Here is a 21,477-nt window from a genome sequence, read left to right as displayed (position 1 = left end):
CTGACGTTGCAGGGAGGATCCCTAGGCTTGCCTGTCCCTCCAGCTATTACACCATGCTCATCCATGGGGGCATGAGCAACACAGCCAGGGGTAACCCTGCCCGGGTCATGAGTGACTACAGGGCTCTGGGTGCTGGGCTCAAGGGACTAGGGGCTCAAGTAGTTTTCTCTTCTGTGCTCCCTGTTGCAGGTCATGGACCCAGGGGGGAAGGCAGCGTGGAAGAGGTTAACAGACGCCTCTTGGCGATGATGGTGTTACCATGAGGGGTTTGGCTTCTTCGACCACAGCACGCACTTCAGGGAGAGAGGACTCCTAGGACGAGATGGCCTTCATCTCATGCGCGGCGGTAAGACCCTGTTCTCAGCCAGGATGGCTGATCTAGACAAGGCTTTAAACTGACTTTGCTGGGGGATGGGGAAACTCCAAGTGGAGCATGCCTGGGAAATGGACCACTGGAAAGCTCCCTTGCAGAAGACACTAGCACAACTGTTTCTGAAAATGCTAACCAATCAGTTCTCCTACAGCGTCTCAGGAAATCGAGGGTGTCAGTTGGGGGTCTCAGCTGCCTGTACACCAATGCCAGGAGCACGGGGAACAAGCAGGAAGAGCTAGCCCTCTTGCTCTCTAGTGGGCAGTATGACCTGGTAGGGATCACAGAGACCATGTGGGACGCCTCACATGATTGGAGTGTAGCCATAGAAGGCTACACCCTGCACAGAAGGGACAGCATAGGGAGAAAAGGCGGAGGGATAGCTCTCTACATGAGAGAGCAGTACACCCCTCTGGAGGATGACATTGGCTCCAAAGATAAGCAGCTTGAAACCCTCCAGGTCAAGCTACAGGGTGGGGTGGGGGGCGAGGTGAGAGAAATCTAACTGTAGGCATTTACTACAGACCACCAAACCGAGGGGAGGAGCTGGATCTGGAGTTCTCTCGAGAACTGACAAAGACTGCGCGCGCAAGGGACTTGGTTATCATGGGTGACTTCAATTACCCGGACATAGATTGGGAAGAACACTTGGCTAGGTCAGATCGTTCATGTAGTTTCTTGGCTGTGATCAAGGAGCTCTTCCTGACCCAGGAAGTGCAAGGGCCTACCAGAGGCCCTTCTAGACTTGGTCTTGGCCAAGGGAGATGATCTGGTGTGTGGCTTGAACATTGAGGGTAACCTGGGTGACAGCAACCATGAAATAATCAGGTTCACCATCCGTTGCAAAGTCAATAAATCAACCAGCAGGATTGAAGTCCTGGACTTCAAAAATACTAACTTCGACAGGCTCAGAGCATTAGTAGGGGGGGCGATGAGGGACTAGGAAGGCAAAGCAAATGGGGTGCATGAAGAGTGGTCATTGCTCAAGGATATGATCATCAAAGCACAGAAGAAAACTGTTCCTGCAAAGAGGAAAGGCAGAAGGGCTGGCAAGCTCTCCTGGCTTAATAGGGACATTGAGGTCCTCTTAAAAAAGAAAAAAGAGGTGTGCACACAGTGGAAGCTAGGGACAGTCCTCAAAGAGGACTATACAACAGTGGCCAGCACTTTTAGGGAAATGATCAGGAAAGCCAAGGCGGCGATGGAGCTTAGCTTAGCCATGGGAGTCAAGGACAATAAGAAGTCCTTCTTTAGGTACATAGGCAGTAGAAGGAAAACAAATGGAAGTGTGGGACCCTGCTTAACACCTCGGGACAGCTGGTAACTGACATTCAGGAAAAAAAACTGAACTCCTGAATGCCCACTTTGCTTCAGTATTTCACCTGACCATGGGGAAATTCAAGTGAGATAAGGCTCATAGGGGAAGGCTGTCAGTCCCAGCATGTCCCACTGGGAATGCTGACCAGGTGCAATACCAACTAGAAAAGCTAGAGATTTGTAAGTCAGCAGCACCAGATGGACTCCATCCGAGAGTGCTGAAGGACCTGGATAAGGTCATTGCAGAACCCCTCGCAAAACTCGGTGCACGAATTCAGAAATCCCTGACAACTGGAAGAGGGCCAACACTGTGCCCATCTTCAAGAAGGGGAAGAGGGAGGACACGGGCAACTATAGGCCAGTCGGCCTAACCTCCATCCCAGGGAAAATCCTGGAAAAGCTCATTAAAGAATCAGTGTGCGATACGCTCGTGGAAGGGAAGATTCTGAATGACAGCCAGCATGGCTTTGTCGAGGGTAGGTCTTGTCTTACCAATCTCATCTCCTTCTATGACCAGGTCTCTTGCCACCTCGACACAGGAGACGTGGTAGACATTATATACCTAGGTTTCCAAAAGGCTTTTGATCTAGTATCTCACGATATCCTTATGTGGAAACTGGAAGATTGTGGGCTCAGCTGCTCAATGATTCAGTGGGTGGGAAACTGGATACAGGGTAGGACCCAGAGAGTACTCATGGATATATCTGTGTCGTCCTGGCGCGAAGTGGCCAGTGGTGTCCCTCAGGGGTCCGTGCTTGGACTGGTGCTTTTCAGCATCTTTATCAATGATTTGGATGGGGGAGTGAAAAACTTGCTGGCTAAGTTCGCAGATGACACCAAGTTTCGGGGCAGCGTGGTCACGTCAGAAGATAGGTTGCAGATACAGGCAGACCTGGACAGGCTCGAGAATTGGGCAGACCGGAACCAGATGAAGTTTAACACTTCCAAGGGTAAAGTGCTCCATCTGGGGGCAAACAACCTTCAACATACATACAGGCTTGGTGGTGACAGCTTGACCTACACCACAGCCAAAAGGGACCTAGGGTAATGATTGACCATGTATGAATATGAGCCGTTAGCGCGAGGCGGTGGCCAGCAGGGCAAACAACATGCTGGCGTGCATCAACTGATGCATCTCGCGTAATACTAAGGAAGTGGTACTCCCGCTGTACTCAGCACTGGTGAGACTGCAGTTGGAGTACTGTGTCCAGTTCTGGGTGCCACACTTCAATAAGGATGTGGAAAAACTTGAGAGGGTCCAGAGAAGAGCCACCTGTATGTCAGGGGCTTGCAAGGCAAGCCATATGAGGAAAGGCTGGGGGACCTGGGCCTCTTTAGCCTAAAAAAGAGGTTGAGAGGGGACTTGATAGTGGCTTACTGCTATATCAGATGAGTGCATAAGGAGCTTGGTTCACTAGGGCAAACCTGGGAAAGACCAGGACCAATGGATACAAACTCCTGGAAGGCCGCTTCAGGCTTAATACCAGGAAAACCTTCTTCACAGTCAGGGTGTCCAGACTGTGGAATAAACTGTCTCCAGAGTGCAGTCACCTACCCTGGAGGTTTTCAAGAGGAAACTAGACAGTCACTTTGGTGAGGTCACCTAACCACAGTTGTCTTCCCGCCTGGAGTTGGGGGCTAGACCCAATGATCTGCAAGGTCCCTTCCAGCCCCTTACAATCTATGCATCTGTGATGTGTGCATGCTTCTGCGTTTGTTCAAAAAGACAGTTTGCACCAGTAAAATGAAGTAATAAGTTAAGACAACAATATTTATTTGAATGTATGAGTGGGTATTATATAGCTCCAGGGTCAAATGCAGCCTATAGAACAAGATAGCATGGAACCCCAGATGTCTTCTCTCTTAGTTGCAGAGTGAGGAGCAGAGGCATAACAGCCAGGGCTTCACCTTGGGTAGCAGGGGATGGGGCAATAGTAGAGACTGGTCTGGCCTCACTGGCAGCTCTGCCTATGGTTCATATGGCCCAAGTGGGCACCCAGGGCTGATGCTCTGGTCACCCACTTCTCATTATCTACTGGCGAGGATATAACTCCTCAATGGGCACCTCTACACAAGACGTTTACAGCAGAACTGCCTAATTAGCTCCACAGTAAAGTCTCAGCATCTACATGTGCAGCCCTATTAGGTCACAGTAAACTAATAAATGCCGCCATAGGTTAATACTTGTCAATACAAGTACTATCCTGTGACAGTGTTATTTACTGTGCAGCAACACTTGTATAGATGCTGATTGGGCTGGCTGAGGCCCAAAGGTGTTTCAGTGCAGGGGCTGCTTGCTGGCTAGTCCCACACTGGAGCACCCTTGTGCGCAAGCCAGTCCCTCTGCAGCATGTTGAGCTGGGTCAGAGCAGCCCTGGGTTGGAAGGCTGGCCGCCTGCCAGCCTCCTGGGTGCTCTGTGTTAATTGCATGTGTAGATGCATCTAATGGCAAGTAGTTATTTATTACTGTTGAGCTTAACTAACAAGCAAGTCTAGACCTGTTACAGACAAGGGAAGTAAAATGATATACCCTGGTTTTGTACAATTATTTCTGTTTTAATGAGGTACATTTTCTGTAGATTAAGTTACGTTCAGGCTTTTGGTAAGGTACCTGTGCAGATCTTATCACAAGTTTTTTTGACCCATTTTAATGCCATGCTACCAGCACGTAGCCACGCCACCTCTGACTGGTTTATTTTTCCCTAATATTTAAACATTTGTTTCAGGAAATCAACTTGAAAAGTAAGCATTCATAAAGTTAACTATGGTTAAAAAGCGTTAAATATTAAAAGCACCAACTTTAAAAGTACTGATACACAATTCCTATTAATGGTAAAGGGTGTCTCATACTTACTTTGTGAAGCTTAATGGAAGTATATCACCCAACTTGAGCAATGGGTTACTAGGAATTCACTCCTGGACTTTGAGGAAAGGAAGACAGATCATTATCTCTTATTTTCTACATGCAAACTCCAATAGAGTTTAATTTTCATGGAGAAAAAACATCTTTTAAATATCATAGCTTTCTTACTTTGGCAAGAGATGTACTGGTCACGTAGGACCCAATGTTTATTTCTTACTCAGGCAAAGCTCATATTAATTGTCCACTGACATCCATGGCAATGTTCATACTGAGTTCTTCTGATGAAGAATTCAACCAGTTATTAGCTATAAGTGGTAATTTTGCCTAACTAAATGATATGATTGAGAAAATTTCTTAATGGTCAATGGGTTTGGGCCTGTTTTGCAGTTCAGAGCAAAAAAGTAGGTGCATTTCTGCTTTGAAAATGGTCATGAGTGCAGACTCATTCTTCTTTCTGCTGAACATTTCCACACAGTTAAATTACCTGTGGTGTGTCAAACTTCTGTAGGTCTCATCAATAAATTTGTATCTTTTGACTTAAAGTAAACTACTGCTCCTCAGAACACTTAAAAGATTTCAGTAGAGGTACTTGAGAGGTACTTTTTTGAACTACACTTCCATGTGTCAAGTGATATAAAGGTATCTCTGGGAAACTAATGTTGCTGGAGGATAAATTGTATTGAAGCATGAAATTTAAACCATGGTGAGTGCGCTGAACTTCTGCAGGCAAGTTTGTACGAAACAAGGTTATGTCTTCTCTAAACCGCAAATACACTTGGTTAGAGGATCATTCTTCTTTTAGGGGACAAGGAAACAAAGATTGACAGAGACATTTGATAGATCAGTGTAAAAATCTTTTTTATTTTCATCCTTTGAAAACTGCATCTACTGGCTAAATTTTGCTACATAAAAGTATGCTATGCACTGTATATGCCCCGAGAGAGTCTTGTGTTTCTTGTCATTTATTGCTTATAGATGGCAAACATTTAATACAGACTGTCTCAATGAATTAAAAAAAAAAAAAGAACACAGGCAGAAAAATATTTAGCAACACAATCAGGTATTTTGGAACTACCAATTTCCTGATAATATGGCAGAACATAAATTACCTTTTCAGGCCAAAACCTGATGTCCCTTCTCAGTCTTTATTCATTGAGGGATTGGTTCTAGCACTATTACTCACAAGGTTTTCTTTGTCTGGGGTTCTCCCTGAAACTCTGTTGGTTGTAAGGGAACCCTTACTTAATACACCAGACTGTAGAGCCAATCTACAGATGCTGTAAATCCACCAAGGTGCAAGTGTCACCAGGGATTTCTATGCAGAGGCTCAAAGTCTCTGGTACTCCTTGCTCCTTTGCAACGTGGCTGTAGTAGACCTATGCAACCAGCATTTCTGCAGCTGATAATTCCTGAGGGTGCTTGTTTAATGGGGTGCCCTAAAGCATGAAGGGGAATACAGTGAAGATCTGTATTTTCTTTCTGCTCTGATCCCTACAGGATCCCTAGTGGAAGGAATGATGTGTCAGCCACCCGTTGCAGAAATCCCTAGACCTAATAGGGAGGGTTTAAGAGAAAGATGCTGCTGAGGAAATGGGTCGGGACTCCATTTCCTTAAGGGAGAACTGTGATCCATGCAAGCGGGCCCGCTCATGTTTGTGAATCAGACCTTTAGTAAGGAATAAGTAGGGGCTGGGAGATTTGGCTCCATGAATATTCATTAGTATTAGAAAGTGGGTAGGAACAGGAATGCTGTTTATTCAACACAGCTCTACAAAGGAAAAATAGCTATCAGCCTGCTTCTCCTCCTTTCCCTTCTCTCCAGTCTGAACCAAGAAAAGAACATGCATCAATATGTACCTGTAGCTTCCGCAAAGACAACATAGACCCTCTTTTGTCCTGGGCAATTCCCAACACCAGCGCCTTATGGAGTGCAATGAAACTGCTTTGGAAGCTTCAGCTACCAGACAAAGCTCAATCCATCAAGCATATCTTTGTGACTGGCAGAAAGCATGTCAACTCAGCAATGTTTATTGAATGCCACCAAATCCCTTCTCAGACATCACCTGCAGTAAATGTATTAACCTGCTCTGTTGCTCACTGGATAAAGACACTGCAATAAAAATCCTGCTGTTCCAGACTGGTTACTGAAGATTATGAGAAAACTGAATCTTCTGAAAAATCCTAACCCCACTTGTCTGAATCTCCTCCATGTCTTAGGGGCTGGCTTTAGTTGTGCTAGCTCAGACCACTTATTCCTTACTTTTCCCAGTCTTGTGCTCTTAATAAAAAGTTGTGGGAAGTTAATTCAAGTTTCTTCAAGCAATGTATAGAAATAACTCATTGGAATTAGTCAGGAGACTTTCAAAGGGAAAAATTCTACTTCATTATTGATCCAAGGTTTCCTCCCAATCATGTAGAAATGGTACCCATGGCTCCAAATTAGCAGAGACAGTAGCATCTCTAAGCCTGGTTTATAAGTAGTTGAATACCCCTATCTAATCCAGAGAATATAAGACTGAAATGTAAATATCAGCTACTTATAGCTAAAAATAAACTATCTGCTTCTCAGACAAAACTTCTTGATATATTTATATTAAAACACTAGGAAAGAATTGCCCGTGTTTTCTTTTACATATAATGGAATATATTCATAAAAAGGAAATATTTGTTATTTTAAGTTTGTTTTGACATGCCTTTGAGGGTGAAAAAATGATGTGAGAATTCAAGATTGTAGCTGTAAAATCTGCATCTATGAGTGCGTAATGAGGGGCTGTTTGTACATTTGGCACATTTATTTTGAAACCCCTTCACTTTATTTTTCAGTTCATAAAGTGCACCAGACCATAGCTGGGACAGCATATGAATTAAAATACAAAAATATCCAAAGTGTACCTGCACACCTTAAGTACATCTGTTAAGAACTATACACCTCATTATAATGGCCACATTGTGATGTCAGGTATGACATGAACCTGTTAAATACACTGCTTTACATGAAAAGTTCAATAACAGTTGCTTTTTTATATTTAGTCCATTAAAAGAAAGTATACCAGACTAGTAGATATTTTCTCTTATTTTTCTATCAGTATACTTAACAATATAATACATCAACAAAATTAAATCATTATTATTGCATTTAACTTGGGAACAAGGAGAAGTAAAATTAGCCACACTGATTATTGTTACAAAGAAATTCCAAACAACAGATCGAATGCCAGATAGTCTGTACAGGAAACAGCCAACTAGTTTATATCAAACATGTTTCTTATCAAGGCCAACATTACCGTCAATTATAAAAAGCTTATAAACAAATCCTGAATCCATTCACATTGAATTTGGTGGCACTATTCCCCAAATTCAGTGGGAGAAATATTTTGATTAAAAAGCTATGCAATGAAATGAAATGCCAGAGGTCATGTTACTAAAAAAACCCACTGTCATAGGATAACTGTCTCTTGGTGTACTGCAAACTATGGGCCTTAATTGGCTAAGGTCTTAAATGCAAAGGTAAGCAACTCCATAGAAAATATAATCTAGGTAAAGCAGAAGATGCTCTTGTGACCATTAATTTACAATAGTTTTATTTAAATATGTCAAATAATTTATTTAGGGTTAATTATTTATTCTGAAGGTTATAGTATGCTAAGTGTAATCATTGCTCACTTTTGCCCTAATGCAGTGGTGCTCAACCTTTGTTACAAGTGTGTCAAACCTGACAATCAGAAATCGAGGGCTGAAAAGAAAAGCATTATAGAGCTATGCTTTGGCATATCCTAATAGTAAGAATTTTAAGTAATATTAGAAAGGAAAACATACATTTTTAGTAATTTTAGGCATCTTAATACAAAGTAAGAGGTTTAATATTCTGTAGTATTGTTTTCAATTTTATACAAATAATTAAAATTTAGAATTGGTACAAAAAATAAGATGACCAGCCATAATATTACACAAGTTAATTAAAGAATTCTTTCAAATGACAGATGGAGGTTGCCCAGCTGGCAGCACTGTATCTTACTTCAGCTCCCCACACTTCCCTGTGCTCTACCAGTGTCCCCTGAAGGCAGAGCCATAGGCTTTGGGAACATGGGGGGGAGTGGAACCATGCTCTGCTCCACAGCAGCAGGGCTTTCTTTGAAATAACTTATTTTTTTCAGGTGCTATAGCAGCCCTGTGCTATACCACAGCCCCATGGGCATGCATGCATGCAGTTGCTAAAAGCAGACCAACACTGCCTTTCCCCTTCCAGCTGCCAAAGATTTTATGGGGCTCTGGAGCCCAGGAGCTGAGCGTTGCTGCTGATCTCCTCCTCTAAACGCCCCACCGCTGAATTCAGCAGCAGGGCAAAAAAGGGCCAAGCAACAGCGGCTGCGCTTAACTCCCAGGCTCTTGGAGCTGCATGAAAGCTCTGAACTTGTTGGCATATCAGCACAGGTGAACACCACTGCTGCTCAGACTCTGGGGAAAGGAGAAGACAAGCAACAGGTGTGCTCACCTGCATTGGCATGACAGTGATAGGCTGTTTACACCAGCTTCATAGGCTACATGTGGCCTATGGCCCAGAGTTGAGCACCAGTGACCTAATAAATAAAACCAACCAAGGTCCAAACAAAACAGCTTTGCCCTAATAAAATGTCCCGAAGCATAGTGGGCTGGAAAAGGAATCCAAATCATCTAGTCTACAGTCTGTGGGCCGGATCTGGCCTATGAAACCGTTGGCTTGACTTAGGGTTTCGGTGATGTTTGTGGTGGGGGGTGTCTTCTGAGGATGATCTCCCTGTGCTGCCAGGGAGACGAGTGGTGGCAGTAGCAGGGTTGTGGCACCTGGCCACCTGCCTCTGACCTGGGGTGGGTCATTCCGGTCCACAGCTAGAAAAGGTGACCAACATCTGGTCTAGTGGATGGACAACATGAGGCTGAGCTGACTGGGAAAGAAACTTGATGAATCTACCCCCAAGAGTGTTTATGCTTAGGGTGCCTCAAAAAATAAGCTCTATTTTACAGTACTACTAATATTTAGTACTTATCAAGTACCTTCCAAAAGGACTTTACAAACATCAAGTGAGTCCAAATCCTACTGCCCTTATGCTGGCAGGATTCTCATTGACTACGCAATGGAAGTTTTGCCTGATTAAAGACAGACAAAGGATGGCAGGATTTGGCCCATATTCATCAATCCTCACAGCACCTATTTGAGGTAGGTAAGGAAGTAATATTATTCACCATTTTACTGGTGGCAGAACTGAGGCTCAATGCCTAAATGACATGCCCAAGGCCACTGAAGGAATTGGAGCTGATGCTAGGACTTGGGACTTTGTGATCATAGGACTAGACGTAAAGGATGAAATTGTGGCCTAAAGCTCCAGCCTGAGCTGAATGGAGTTGGACTTTACTGTGCTGCAGCCAGAAGAGGGTGCAAAGGGCCTTTACTACAACTAACAGGGCATATATGTCCCACCACATGAAGTACTTTACTACTTCATTGGTATACCAGCCATGGCTGTCCTTAAATGTTAAGGCAGACCTTAAATGTTAAAGACTGATACATGTCAGAGATGAGACAAACTGGGTTAACACATTTGTGATAATCTAGAGATGTACCGAGGTACTCATTTCTGAGCATTTGTATGCCATCCTGCTTGGCAGGGCTACCTCAGAAAAAGGGGTATCTTCACAAAATACATCCTGGCATTAAGGCTTTGTGAGCTGGCTAGGGCCGTGATGCCATTCCTGGATATACCCCACAGCATTCGGAAATGACATAAATAGTCTCTCCCTCTGTGGAACAAACCTCACAGAAGGGGAAATGTGATTTGAGAAATTCCACAAATTACGGAATATCTCGGTTTCTGCTGCATTCCTCCCTCTATAAGAGGGATCCGAGCCATGCAGATGGGGTACGGAGTGCAGCCTTTTAGCAATTAGGAATCTAAGGATTCATGAGGAAATCCAGGTCCATCCTTGGAAGTCTTGGGGATCTCCATGCTGCTCCTCTTCCCGAGAAGCTTCATTGAGTTGAGCTGCCATATGTTCCCTCCTCGAGGACAAATATCATCCTCTAAACTTTGCTGAGTGGGGTCAAAAGCTGTGAAGGGGAGTTCATGCTCCACCTAGCAACGTTTAGTCATGCACAGATTTGTGCTTGAAAATCCAAGAGGTTTGAAGATGAGCATGGCATACAGTGCTGCTGCTCCCTGCTTCTTCATCACTCACCTCTAACTGGCAAGACCCACAAGGGATTTTAATGAACAAACATTGAGTTCGTAGGGAGGGTGCACCATATTACATTGGCTCCAATGGCCCTGATACTTTTTGTGGCCTTAGGGCCTTTATAGCCATCACCCACTCCTCTTATGTCTTCCATTTGCACAGGAGGAAAGGATAGCACTTCCGATAGCCCCTACATGGAGTGCCTGTTGGTAAAGAGGCTATGAGAGGGAACGCCTAGACAGGTCACCTGTCTCAAGTTTGGCCCATCTCCAGAAGTTACCTCAGTTACTGGCTTGCACTGCTCTCCAATACGATCACTTTTCCTTTTCTCACATTAGTAGGCTGTAAAAATAAAATCACAGGCCTCCAGCTAATTGTGATTGTCTCGCTTTGTGGAATTAAAAATGCCTACCAAACTATTATTTTTGGGACTGAGGGTCTACATAAAAGGCCAAAGTTCAACGTAATTTATGTCTTATCACTGCCAACCTATAGACACAACATTTTAAGAACCTGCAATGAAGAATACATTCAGCTTTTACAATTCTGCATTTGCTTAATAAGTATTGGAAAATGGTTGATATTGGCAACAGTCTGAAGAAATAACTGCCTATGGATGTGAAACACTTTGAATAGTAATATGGCACAACTAAAAAGAAAAAAATATATATTTTCACTCCTGTTCTTGATTTCAAGTTACTGAATTTTTATGCTTTTGCAATTCTTGTGATAGTGGCTACCAAACAGATTTTTATCACTGAATAGTCGCATTTACTGGAAGCTGAAAGGTAAATGAAAATAAGAAAGTACAGAATATGCATTTTGTTTCTACTCATCTCCTAGAAGAACATTTTGGTTTCAAACAGCATCTCCACTGTAACTTGGGAGCAGTAAGGAACAGATGAACAGTAAATTGTGTTTTTCATCACTGAAGTTCTTTGTTTGTTTAAAATAGCTGGATCATTGACTCTCTTGATTTTCCAACTCCAACCCATTTAACTATAGGGAGGAAAAAACAACCATTAGAAAAATTCCTGGGTGTAAACAGCATTTTGAATGAATTTTAATCATTTTTCTGTCACATGTCAGGATAAAATGATCAGACTTCAACACTAAAAGTACTGAGAACAAATGTCTGTTTTTATTTATATTTTCTTCTCTTACTGTATTGCTGGGCTATAATACAGACCAGACTGACATTGAAAACACATACCATGAACGCAAAGCACTAATAGAGGGGTGAGCTACATCTACTGCATGTTTAACTGTCATTATTGTGAGTGATGGGGTGACTAGTTATACCCCAGCTAGCAAGTTTGGTCAGACTGTAAAGATACTTGATGTGGACAAGGGAACAGTGACGCATGCGCATCATACTGGGCGTGTCTACATGTGACTACTTCGCCTTAGCGTCAGCAGGCACAAACTGTGATGCTGATGCTACACTGCCACGGCAATGAGCTACCTTGCTATAGCGTGTTGCTACAGCGACGTAGCTGCTAAAAATAACTGCACCGCTAGGATGGGGCAGTAACAGCTGTTACTGCACCAGCATTTAGTACTTCCTAATGCAAGTACTAAATGACTATGCAGTAACAACTGCACCGTGGGGGGCACATGTAGATGTGCCCACAGTGGTTTAATGCTGAGGCTGCAACTTCATTTAAAGCTAACACCCAACAAGGACAAGTGCATGCAGTACAACGAGGACAATTGCAGAGTGCTGCACCTAGGGCGCAAAAATATCCAGCACATCTACTGGCTGGGAAGTGACCCTCTCAGCAGCACAGAAGCGGAAAGGGATCTCGGAGTCCTAGTGGACTCCAAGATGAACACGAGTCATCAGTGTGATGAAATCATCAGCAAAGCTAACCGCACTTTATCATGCATCAGCAGATGCAGGACAAACAGATCCAAGGAAGAAATACTTCCCCTCTATACGGCACTGGTCAGACCGCAGTTGAAGTACTGCATCCAGTTTTGTGCACCGTACTTCAAGAAGGATGTTGATAGACTTGAGAGGGTCCAGACGAGGCTACTTGTATGGTTAGGGGCTTACAGGACAAGCCCTATGGGGAGAGACTGAGGGACCTGCACCTCTTCAGCCTCCGCAAGAGAAGGCTGAGAGGTGATCTTCTGGCCACCTACAAATTCATTAAGGGGATGCAGCAAGGTATTGGAGATGCTCTGTTCACCAGGGCGCCTCTTGGGGTAACAAGGAACAATGGTCACAAACTGACAGAGAGCAGATTTAGGCTAGATATCCGGAAAAATTTCTTCACAATGATGGTGGCCAAAATTTGGAATGGGCTTCCAAGGGAGGTGGTGCTCTCCCCTATCTTGGGGGTCTTTAAGAGAAGGCTGGATAGGCATCTGGCTGGGGTCATTCGACCCCAGCGCTCTTTCCTGCCTAGGCAGGGGGTCGGACTCGATGATCTGTTGAGGTCCCTTCCCACCCTAGCATCTATGAATCTATGAACTGAAACAGCTACCCTAGTACCTAGCTGGCTTCTTTTGGTGCTGTTCTTAGACACTACAAGCATGAGGGTGGGTGTAAAGGTCAGGTACCCTCAATTTCCTTAAGCCTGCCCAGGGATCCTGACTTCGCTCCAGCCTGCTCCCCTTCTCCAGGCTGGATGCAGGAGAAAAAAAAGAGGTAGAACCCTATTTGCATGAGATACGGTGACATATTTCTGTGTATACTATGCTGTGCCCACAACCAACACCCAGGCAGCCTGCAGAGCTACAGGAACCTCACTCAAGACACTTTCTAACCCCACAATGACATGCCACTGCCAACTATAATGTAAGCCTGCCAAACTAGATGTCTTTGGATGCCAAATGGAAGCTGAAAACCTAAATGTCTGTTTGCCAGTTCAGCTGTATGGGAGAAATACTTTCCAGATCCCTGCCCTGGCAATAAGCTTAGCTTCTGGCATCAAAGGAGATCTAGAAAACTTCTAGTTCCTGTAGGCAGTACTCAGTCTTATGGCTCTGATACCACCCTCATCAGCCATAGTGGTAGTGCTCCAGTGCAGGCATCTAAATGCAATACTCTTCCCAGCCTGCAGGTCAAAGAAATGGGAGACGGGGAAAGGAAAGAGAAAGAAGCCCTCCCCTCACTACAAACAGCCCTCCCCTGCAGCCCTCCCCTCACTACAAACAAGCAAGGCGAGTCGAAGGCAGCAGGGAGGGGAGAGGAGGGAAGCAGAAAGAGCGCATAACATGCAGGCCCTGGTGTTCATAGTTGTGATCTGGTCTGCTGCTTCCTCACCGCACGTCCCCACAGCTCCAATCCCAGGAAGGGCCAACCTAGCTAGGTGGGTTGAACATTTATACACAGCTGTATTTACATGCTGTGGCATCCCCATGGGCACAGCCAAAGGAACATTTACCTGGCACCCCGACATGATTTTCCACACATCGTATGTAATTCTGTGCCTTGGGTGGGAGGTCTTCCCATTTTCTCGCACCCGTTGTGTCAGTCTTCCACCCAGGCATTGTTTCATACTCCACTTCCACTTTCTGTAGTATCTCCTGGTTAGCTGTGGAAACACAGTTAATACTGAGTAAGACAATAGTTCCACATAAACAGATCTTGGATGTAGAGTTTGATCTTAAAAAAAATCTGGTAACATTTAAATCCAATGCATGAAAAAGGAATATTATAATGTCAAACATTTGTTCCCTCATTACTGTATACTTAAAGATAAATTAAATCTTCCTGAGAAAGACCATTCTGACTCCCAAGGGTCTGGTGACACATTCCTTTTAATTTACTTCAGAGCTGAAGTGATATTTTTAGGAGGATAAGGAAACAATTGTCTACAGTAGTTTTATTTTGTCAGGTCAGCTCCACAAGCAGTGGCAAAAATGGAATCCCTAGATCAAGATCCTTCATGTACTTCCCTTCTAGGCATACTCCATACGCTGCACTCTGGGTGTATAGTTACTTGGGGGAACAGAAACACTCAGGCATGCACATAAAACTCTGAGCAAATCCCAACATTTTAGTTGCAAAAAAGCATGCAGATGTTTGCTGCCACAGGCAGCCCTTCTACTACTTAACCAAGTAGTCTACTGGGTAGGGCACTTACCCAGGGAGCAAAAGGACCTAAGTTTTAAGCTTCCCTTGTTCAGAGGGAGTTTGAACCTGTGTCTTCTGTTTTCCAGCAAAGAGCTCAGGCTACAGATTAGACAGTAGCTAGATTAGCTTCCATTCTTCCTATTGAAGCTGGCTATTGGGGAAGCACGAGGCAGAGTAGTTTAGTGAAACAGATGCTGTAATTTAGTCATTAGTGCCTTCTATGACTGCTCAGTTCGAGTTAGAAATTAAGGAGTCCCTGGCTGTGTCTACACAAGATGCTGACTGTGCAGCAGCCTGATACTACTGCACAGTAGCATCGCATGGCAACAACCGTGATGCGACGCTACTGCACAGCAGTGTCACAAAAAAGACATTGGTTGGCACTATTGTACAGTGACTCAGTAATGATTGCGCAGCCAGCGTCTCATGTAGACACGGCCCCTGTGTTGTATTATTAGGTAGTCCAGGTTATGTGTAGTTAGTCTGGAAGATAAGAGGGCTAGTGGAATTAGTGGATCGTTGTGTGCAGCACTCTAAATACATATATGTTTGTATTTACTGAGAGCAATTCTTGGCTATTCTCTACCATGATCAGCAGGGCACAGGACTATTATAGCACCAGGGAACATAGCTCATGGGTGAAAGGTATCTACTTGCTGTTGTCATTTTAGTCAATTCAGGAGTTAAACTGAGAACCTCTAGAGGGAGCCCTCCTGCTTGAAATTCAATGGGAACTGGGCACATGATACCCTTCTGGGTTGTTTTTTTTCAAGCCTTGACCACAAATAATTTGGAGCACTGTATGGCTTCTGAGGGGAAGGAGCTAACGTGACAAAAAACAAGAATCCCTGGACTTGGAGAATATCATTTGGGTAAGAGAAGCAGAGCATGAAAAGTGACCAAACTTTATAGGGTTGTACATCATTCAATCTTAAGCTGAGGTTCAATATATGAAATATTGTTTTAAACAAAAGCCAAAAAGTTTTAACAGAAATAGTATTGCAGCAAATATATACTAACTAACATGTTGATTGCTGCTTATTTTAGTGGAATCCAACAAACAACTTTGCCCTGATTGTATCAATCTCATCTTTCATAACATAAACCCTCATTTTCAATTTCATTTTCTTTGGCAAAACATCATGACACTGATACATGCCTCTAGCCACAACTCTTGTTCATCAGGCATTAAAATGTATTGGTAAATTGTAATGAAACAAAAATTCAATAGGGCTGTGCACACAGGGCCAAAGGCTGGAATTGCTGTCATCCTGCACCTTGTGTAACAATTCATACAGAGTGGACGTGTCTACATGTGTGCCCGACTGCACAATTGTTACTGCACTAAATGACTGTGCAGCGCTGCTACTGTGCAGTCCTGGCAGCGCATGGGTCATTTCCGACCCTACTACACAGTAGCAATGAGCTACTATACAGCAGTGTAGCATCACTGTTTGTGTCTGCTGACACTACGTCACCGTAACAATGAGGTGTGTCGCCATAGCTTCTCGCTATGGCAATGTAGCATCTTGTGAGTGTAAAATGCTACTATTCTGATTTGGGAGTATTTTATACCTACCTTCTACGTCTGTACATTCCTATGTAAGGTATCGGGCAAAAAACAGATATCAGCTCTGATTTTTTTAAGCGTAAAACACTTGACAGAAAGGAGAGAAAAACAGATCATCAAGCAATATTTCAACATTACCTGGAAAATATGGAATTCTTTTTCCACCCAGTTTGTAAGCAACACCAATTTTAATCTCATCAAGGACATCCAGAATATCCAGTTTTGTTAATGCCAGACTGTTCAGAGAAACATGGGATAAAGTTACACATAAAATAAACCCTTCTATCATCATCATCTTTAATCCCTTCCACCTGCTTTTTCTACTTTTGTACTCATGGACCAAGCTCAGCCAGCCCAGTAATCAGGAAAATTCAGATATATTAAAATATGAACTTTATTAACTGAATTCATGCCTCTGTGAAAACTGAATTACCAAGCTTTACTTCCAAACACTTAGCTGCTCATATAACAAACGCTACTAACTGCATCCTTTAAAACACAATTCTGCCCAGAAAACTCGATAGTAAAACAGCACTTTTATTTCTTACTCCTAGCCTCTATTCGTGGAAAGTCATTATCCCTTTACCTTAATACTACTAATTATTCCTGTTATCCAGGTAGAACTGACATGACTGAGAGAGAAAGAGCTAGGTTTTATTTTGGCTTGTGTACCAACAGAATTATTGACTAAATTCCAGTTACAGGGCCAATCAGTTACCCCTCACAGCATCATTTGTCCTAGAGAGTCTTCATTACTGCTGACAATACATCATAAGAAAAATTTCCAATCTAGTGTTCAGGTCCTTGGATGAGTTAAAAAGGTTCTCAATTAAATGGTCCGTCTTTTACTACTTGGCTTGAAACATTTCATAAAGAAGTCATCAAAAGACAAACAAGGCAGCCAAGAAGCCATTTCACAGAGATACTTTTTAAGCCAGACTGCACTTTAAAGCAGGAGGTAGACACTTCTAAAACTAACATGCCAGATCCTCAGTGGGTATAAAGGTCAAACATCTAAGCATCTGGCCAGGCATGTGTGCATTTCACAGTTACATTTACTCAGGGTCAAGGAGGATAAAACTGAAAATGTGAGGACTGTCTGGAAAGATTTTGGGGGAAAGGACAAGCATTGGGCTACTTGTTCTTTGCGTTGCTTGCAGCATACAACTTTTCCTTGTGACCTGTGTGTTAAAGGTCTGCAGTACTGATACAGCTGTCTGAACAAAAGAGTAGTAATTACATGTCATTGAAATAAGAAGGGAACCAAACCGTTCTTTAATAATATTTCCACAAAATGGGAACTCTATATGTGAAAGCAAAGCATGACTTAGGTAAATACTCTCTTTAAAAAAAATTAGTGAACAAGGATTGTTTCATTTATTGGTTTCTTGACTGATAAAATGTATATTTTAAAAATAATTACTCCACCAGGCTCACAGAAAAGGTTAATTTTGCAAGGCTGAAGTAAACCAACCTGGCCAAATTTTCAGCAACCACTATTTATGCAGCTGTAAAATTTGCAGGTTCAAGAATTTGTGCGTATGAAGCCCTTTTGCATTGACCAATATGCAAATCTGTAAATTATAGGCATATTTTTAGTGGACCTTTGTTACATAAAATCCAGATGTACAAAATGATATTTGATTTTAAAATTAAACTTCATAGCAATAATTCAGATTAGCTGTTATGTTTAGCACTAGCCACAAGCTGATATAGGCACTTTTACAGGTGCTTTGACATGTTTTGAGTAGAGCGCGTCGGAGCTGTGTGTGCTCGAGAGTTCGAATCAGAACCCTCCCCTGTGCTGCAGTGTCTTGTGTATTCAGTGTCCCCTGCTGAATACACGAGACACTGCCAGCCATTTTTAAGTAGAGTGATACCTGAAAGCCGTTCTAATTAAAATACCCCCGCCCCACACCGGAGCATGTGTACAGATGCGCATAAGCTTTAATTTAGCTTGACAGTGTTGTGATCTGAAATACCTGCACCAAGCAGTCAATGTTTCCTCAAAAATGGAATTTCAAAATACATTTAAAATTTTAAAACACAGTGATTGAACTTGTCATCCATTCAAGTTGCTTGGCCATCTTAAATACCAGCAACATCTCAGCCCTTTAATTTAATCCATTTTTTAAAAAACTGTATCTTTTTTAACATAGCCATATGGAAAAATGGTTTCCCTCAATGTTGGAAAAAAACATGTACTGACTACTGTGCACTTTGAGCCATACTGTTTACTTTATTGAGGGTACATGTGCTTTATTTTCTCCAAGTCTCTACTGTAAGAGACTGGTTCAGTGCTAACTGGAGTGAATGGGAGTCTTTTCATTCACTTCAGATCAGGACTTAAGTCAGGGGTGAGCAATTATTTTGGCTGGAGGGCCACTTAATGAGTTTTGGGAACCTGTCTAGGGCTACATCCATCTTTCTCTCTCTCTCTTTTCCCTCTTCTCTCTTTCTCTTTTCTTTTCTTTCCCTGTCTCTCCTCCCTCTCTCTCTGTTTCTTCTCTTCTCTCTTCCTTTCTCCCCCACCCTCTTCTTCCAGAACCCACTGGAGCTGTAGTTCGCCGTAGAGGACTAGTGGCAGCATCGGCTGTGGATGCCGCTGGTAGGTTCAGGAGCCCGGATGCAGACCCTGCCAGCGGTGTCCAGAGTTGACACTGCCCCCACCTGGTGTGGCAGCAGCTTCTGCCTGGGTACACAGCTGCTGCTGCTGCTGCTGCCACCATGTGGGAGCTTCCACTGTGCTGGGAGGACAGCGACGTCAGCTGTGGACGCCACGGGCAGGTTCTGCGTCTGATCTCCTGAACCTACTAGCAGCATCCACAACTGACACTGCTGCCCTGCCCAGGCCCACAGCTGATGCTGCTGAACAGAAGCACTGCTGCCTGCCTGCCCAGCACCATACAGCGGCTGAAGCTGGTGCGCGCCCATGGGCCACATCCTATTACTTGGCGGTTGTCCACCCGCAGGCTGGATCAAATCTGTTGGCGGGCCAGATCCAGCCTGCGGGACATATTTTGCTTATCTGTGACCTAAGCCATATGGAATGTATTAGGTCAAGAATGTTATAATGAAAAACTGTAGCAAAATCTATCTTTGTTCACTCCATCCCATTCAGTTGATATAAACAAAGTTAAAAAAACCTAAAAACTTATATCAGAATATCATTTTATCACCTGCTTCAAGAATAAACATATTATCAGCCAGAGATTGATGTGTCTATGATAATATTCTATTAAATTACATTATTGCTTGTAACACTTAACTGGACTGATTTTAATGTTAGCTACATATTTATTCCGCAAAGAGCAAAATTATCAGTTCCAAATGTAGTGCAAAATCTGTGATGCTTACGCAGTGAATCCATTGATCATATGAGCATACTTCAAAATAACAAGGTCTAACCAGCCACAGCGTCTTTTTCTGCCTGTGGTTACACCCCATTCATGGCCTCGGGACTGTAAGAGGTCTCCAATTTCCTACAAGAGGAGAAAGAAAGACACTGATAGTGTTTCACCAGTAAAGGGAACAAACATCAGCCGGTACAGGCAACTTACTCATTTTTGTTTTTCTTTTTAAATAGCAAATTTTAGTTCTCTTAAAAGGAATGTCACTAGGGACTAATATCCTCTATCTATGGAAGCCATAGCAGAGGAATTAGCAGGGAGAGGTTGTTTCCAAAATACTCTTCAAATGTGTCTGTTTATGGTCACCTTCATCTAGACCACTGACTTGGCTGATGGATGGATAACTCATTTTTAAATGAAGTTATGCAGCTCCTTGACAATGTAAATACAACATACACCTTAAAAAAGCAAACTGTCAGCCCCTTGAAATCCTCCTTCTCCTCACCCCCACTAAAAATACACATTTTTTATAAGCTTGTATATGGTTGGCTGAAGCACACACCAGCTCTGTTTTTTAAATCATTCAGAATATCTCCAACCCTTAGACACGGGACTGTATCTTGTAGTTTCAAGTCCACACACAGTCAAAACTCCTACTGAAGTTAAGTGGAGTTATGCCTGAGTACGGGTTGAAGGTTCTGGCCTACAGTAAACAACTGCTACAGTAATGCAGTCCTAGCCATCAGATAAAATGATAGCATCTGTATCATGCTATTTGTTATGCTAGACCAAGTCACTGTAATAGAGTATCATCATAATGGTATTTCCTTTCCTTAAATATCAACTGCTTTCATGAATGTGATCTCTTGATGCTGCAATGCAACATCAAGTTATGCTGGCAATTACAGATCACCAGGACCCCATTATCTTGTTATTAAAGCATTCAGTCCTATTGACCTTATTTCTTGGTTGCTCTACACCAGGGGTCGGCAACCTGGGGGTTGCTGACCCCTGGTGTAGAGCAACCAAGAAATAAGGTCAATAGGACTGAATGCTTTAATGCACACGTGCCAGAGCATGGCACATGAGGCCATTTTGCTTGGCACACCATCGCCAGCCCGGGCTCTGGGCAGCTGCTGCCAGCCACAGCCCCGGCCACAGACCCCAGGCTGCTGCCAGCAGGCAGCTGGGAGGCTGCAAGCCCTGCTGCAAGCAGCCAGGGCTCCATGGTTGGCAGAAGCTACCCATAACCTGGGCTAGCTGCAGCTGGGAGGCTGCAAACAGCTGCACCGGGCTCCAGAGCCCCATCTGGGCTTTGTGCAAATCGCAGCTGCATGCACCCCGCTGGGCAGGCAGTGGGGGAGCAGCCTGAAGCAGCGCAACCCCATCCTCTCCCCTACCATGCATCCGGAGACTTGCATGCAGTCACCACCGCTAGAGCCAGTGCCAGTGCTCCAGAGCCCTGTACAGCTGTTTGCAGCCTGTTGCCCGCCTGCTACAGCTGCCCAAAGCTGTACTGTGCTCCAGAGTCCTTGGCCAGGTTCCGTGTCAGTGGTGACTGCACACATGCCTCGGGGTGGATGGCAGGGGAGGGGCCAGGGTTGTGTTACCCCAGGCCTCCCCCCCCCCCCCCCCCGGGGCCCAAGCCCCCCCCGAAGGGTCCATAGCTAACCCCCGGAGCAGCAGTGGCCATGGGGTGCTCAGGGCCTGCTG

The 21,477-nt window shown here is 43.9% G+C and overlaps 1 protein-coding gene across 1 annotated transcript; it reads right to left on the bottom strand.

Annotated features, from left to right (window-relative positions):
• Nucleotides 1–5,389: 5,389 nt before the first annotated feature.
• On the bottom strand, nt 5,390–19,923 carry LOC102371693 (adenylosuccinate synthetase isozyme 1). Its single transcript, XM_006036345.3, has 4 exons — nt 19,772–19,923; nt 16,553–16,650; nt 14,153–14,302; nt 5,390–11,756 (listed from the first exon to the last, which is right to left on the bottom strand). Exons 1-4 carry the CDS (start codon nt 19,789–19,791, stop codon nt 11,704–11,706), a joined length of 321 nt encoding a protein of 106 aa, XP_006036407.1. The 5' UTR covers nt 19,792–19,923; the 3' UTR covers nt 5,390–11,703.
• Nucleotides 19,924–21,477: the final 1,554 nt, after the last annotated feature.

This window comes from Alligator sinensis, unplaced genomic scaffold, assembly GCF_000455745.1.
Source record: "Alligator sinensis unplaced genomic scaffold, ASM45574v1 scaffold890_1, whole genome shotgun sequence".
In the NCBI taxonomy this organism is placed as follows: domain Eukaryota; kingdom Metazoa; phylum Chordata; order Crocodylia; family Alligatoridae; genus Alligator; species Alligator sinensis.
Note: the sequence above shows the minus strand (reverse complement) of the source record. Positions and strands in the feature narration are given on the sequence as shown.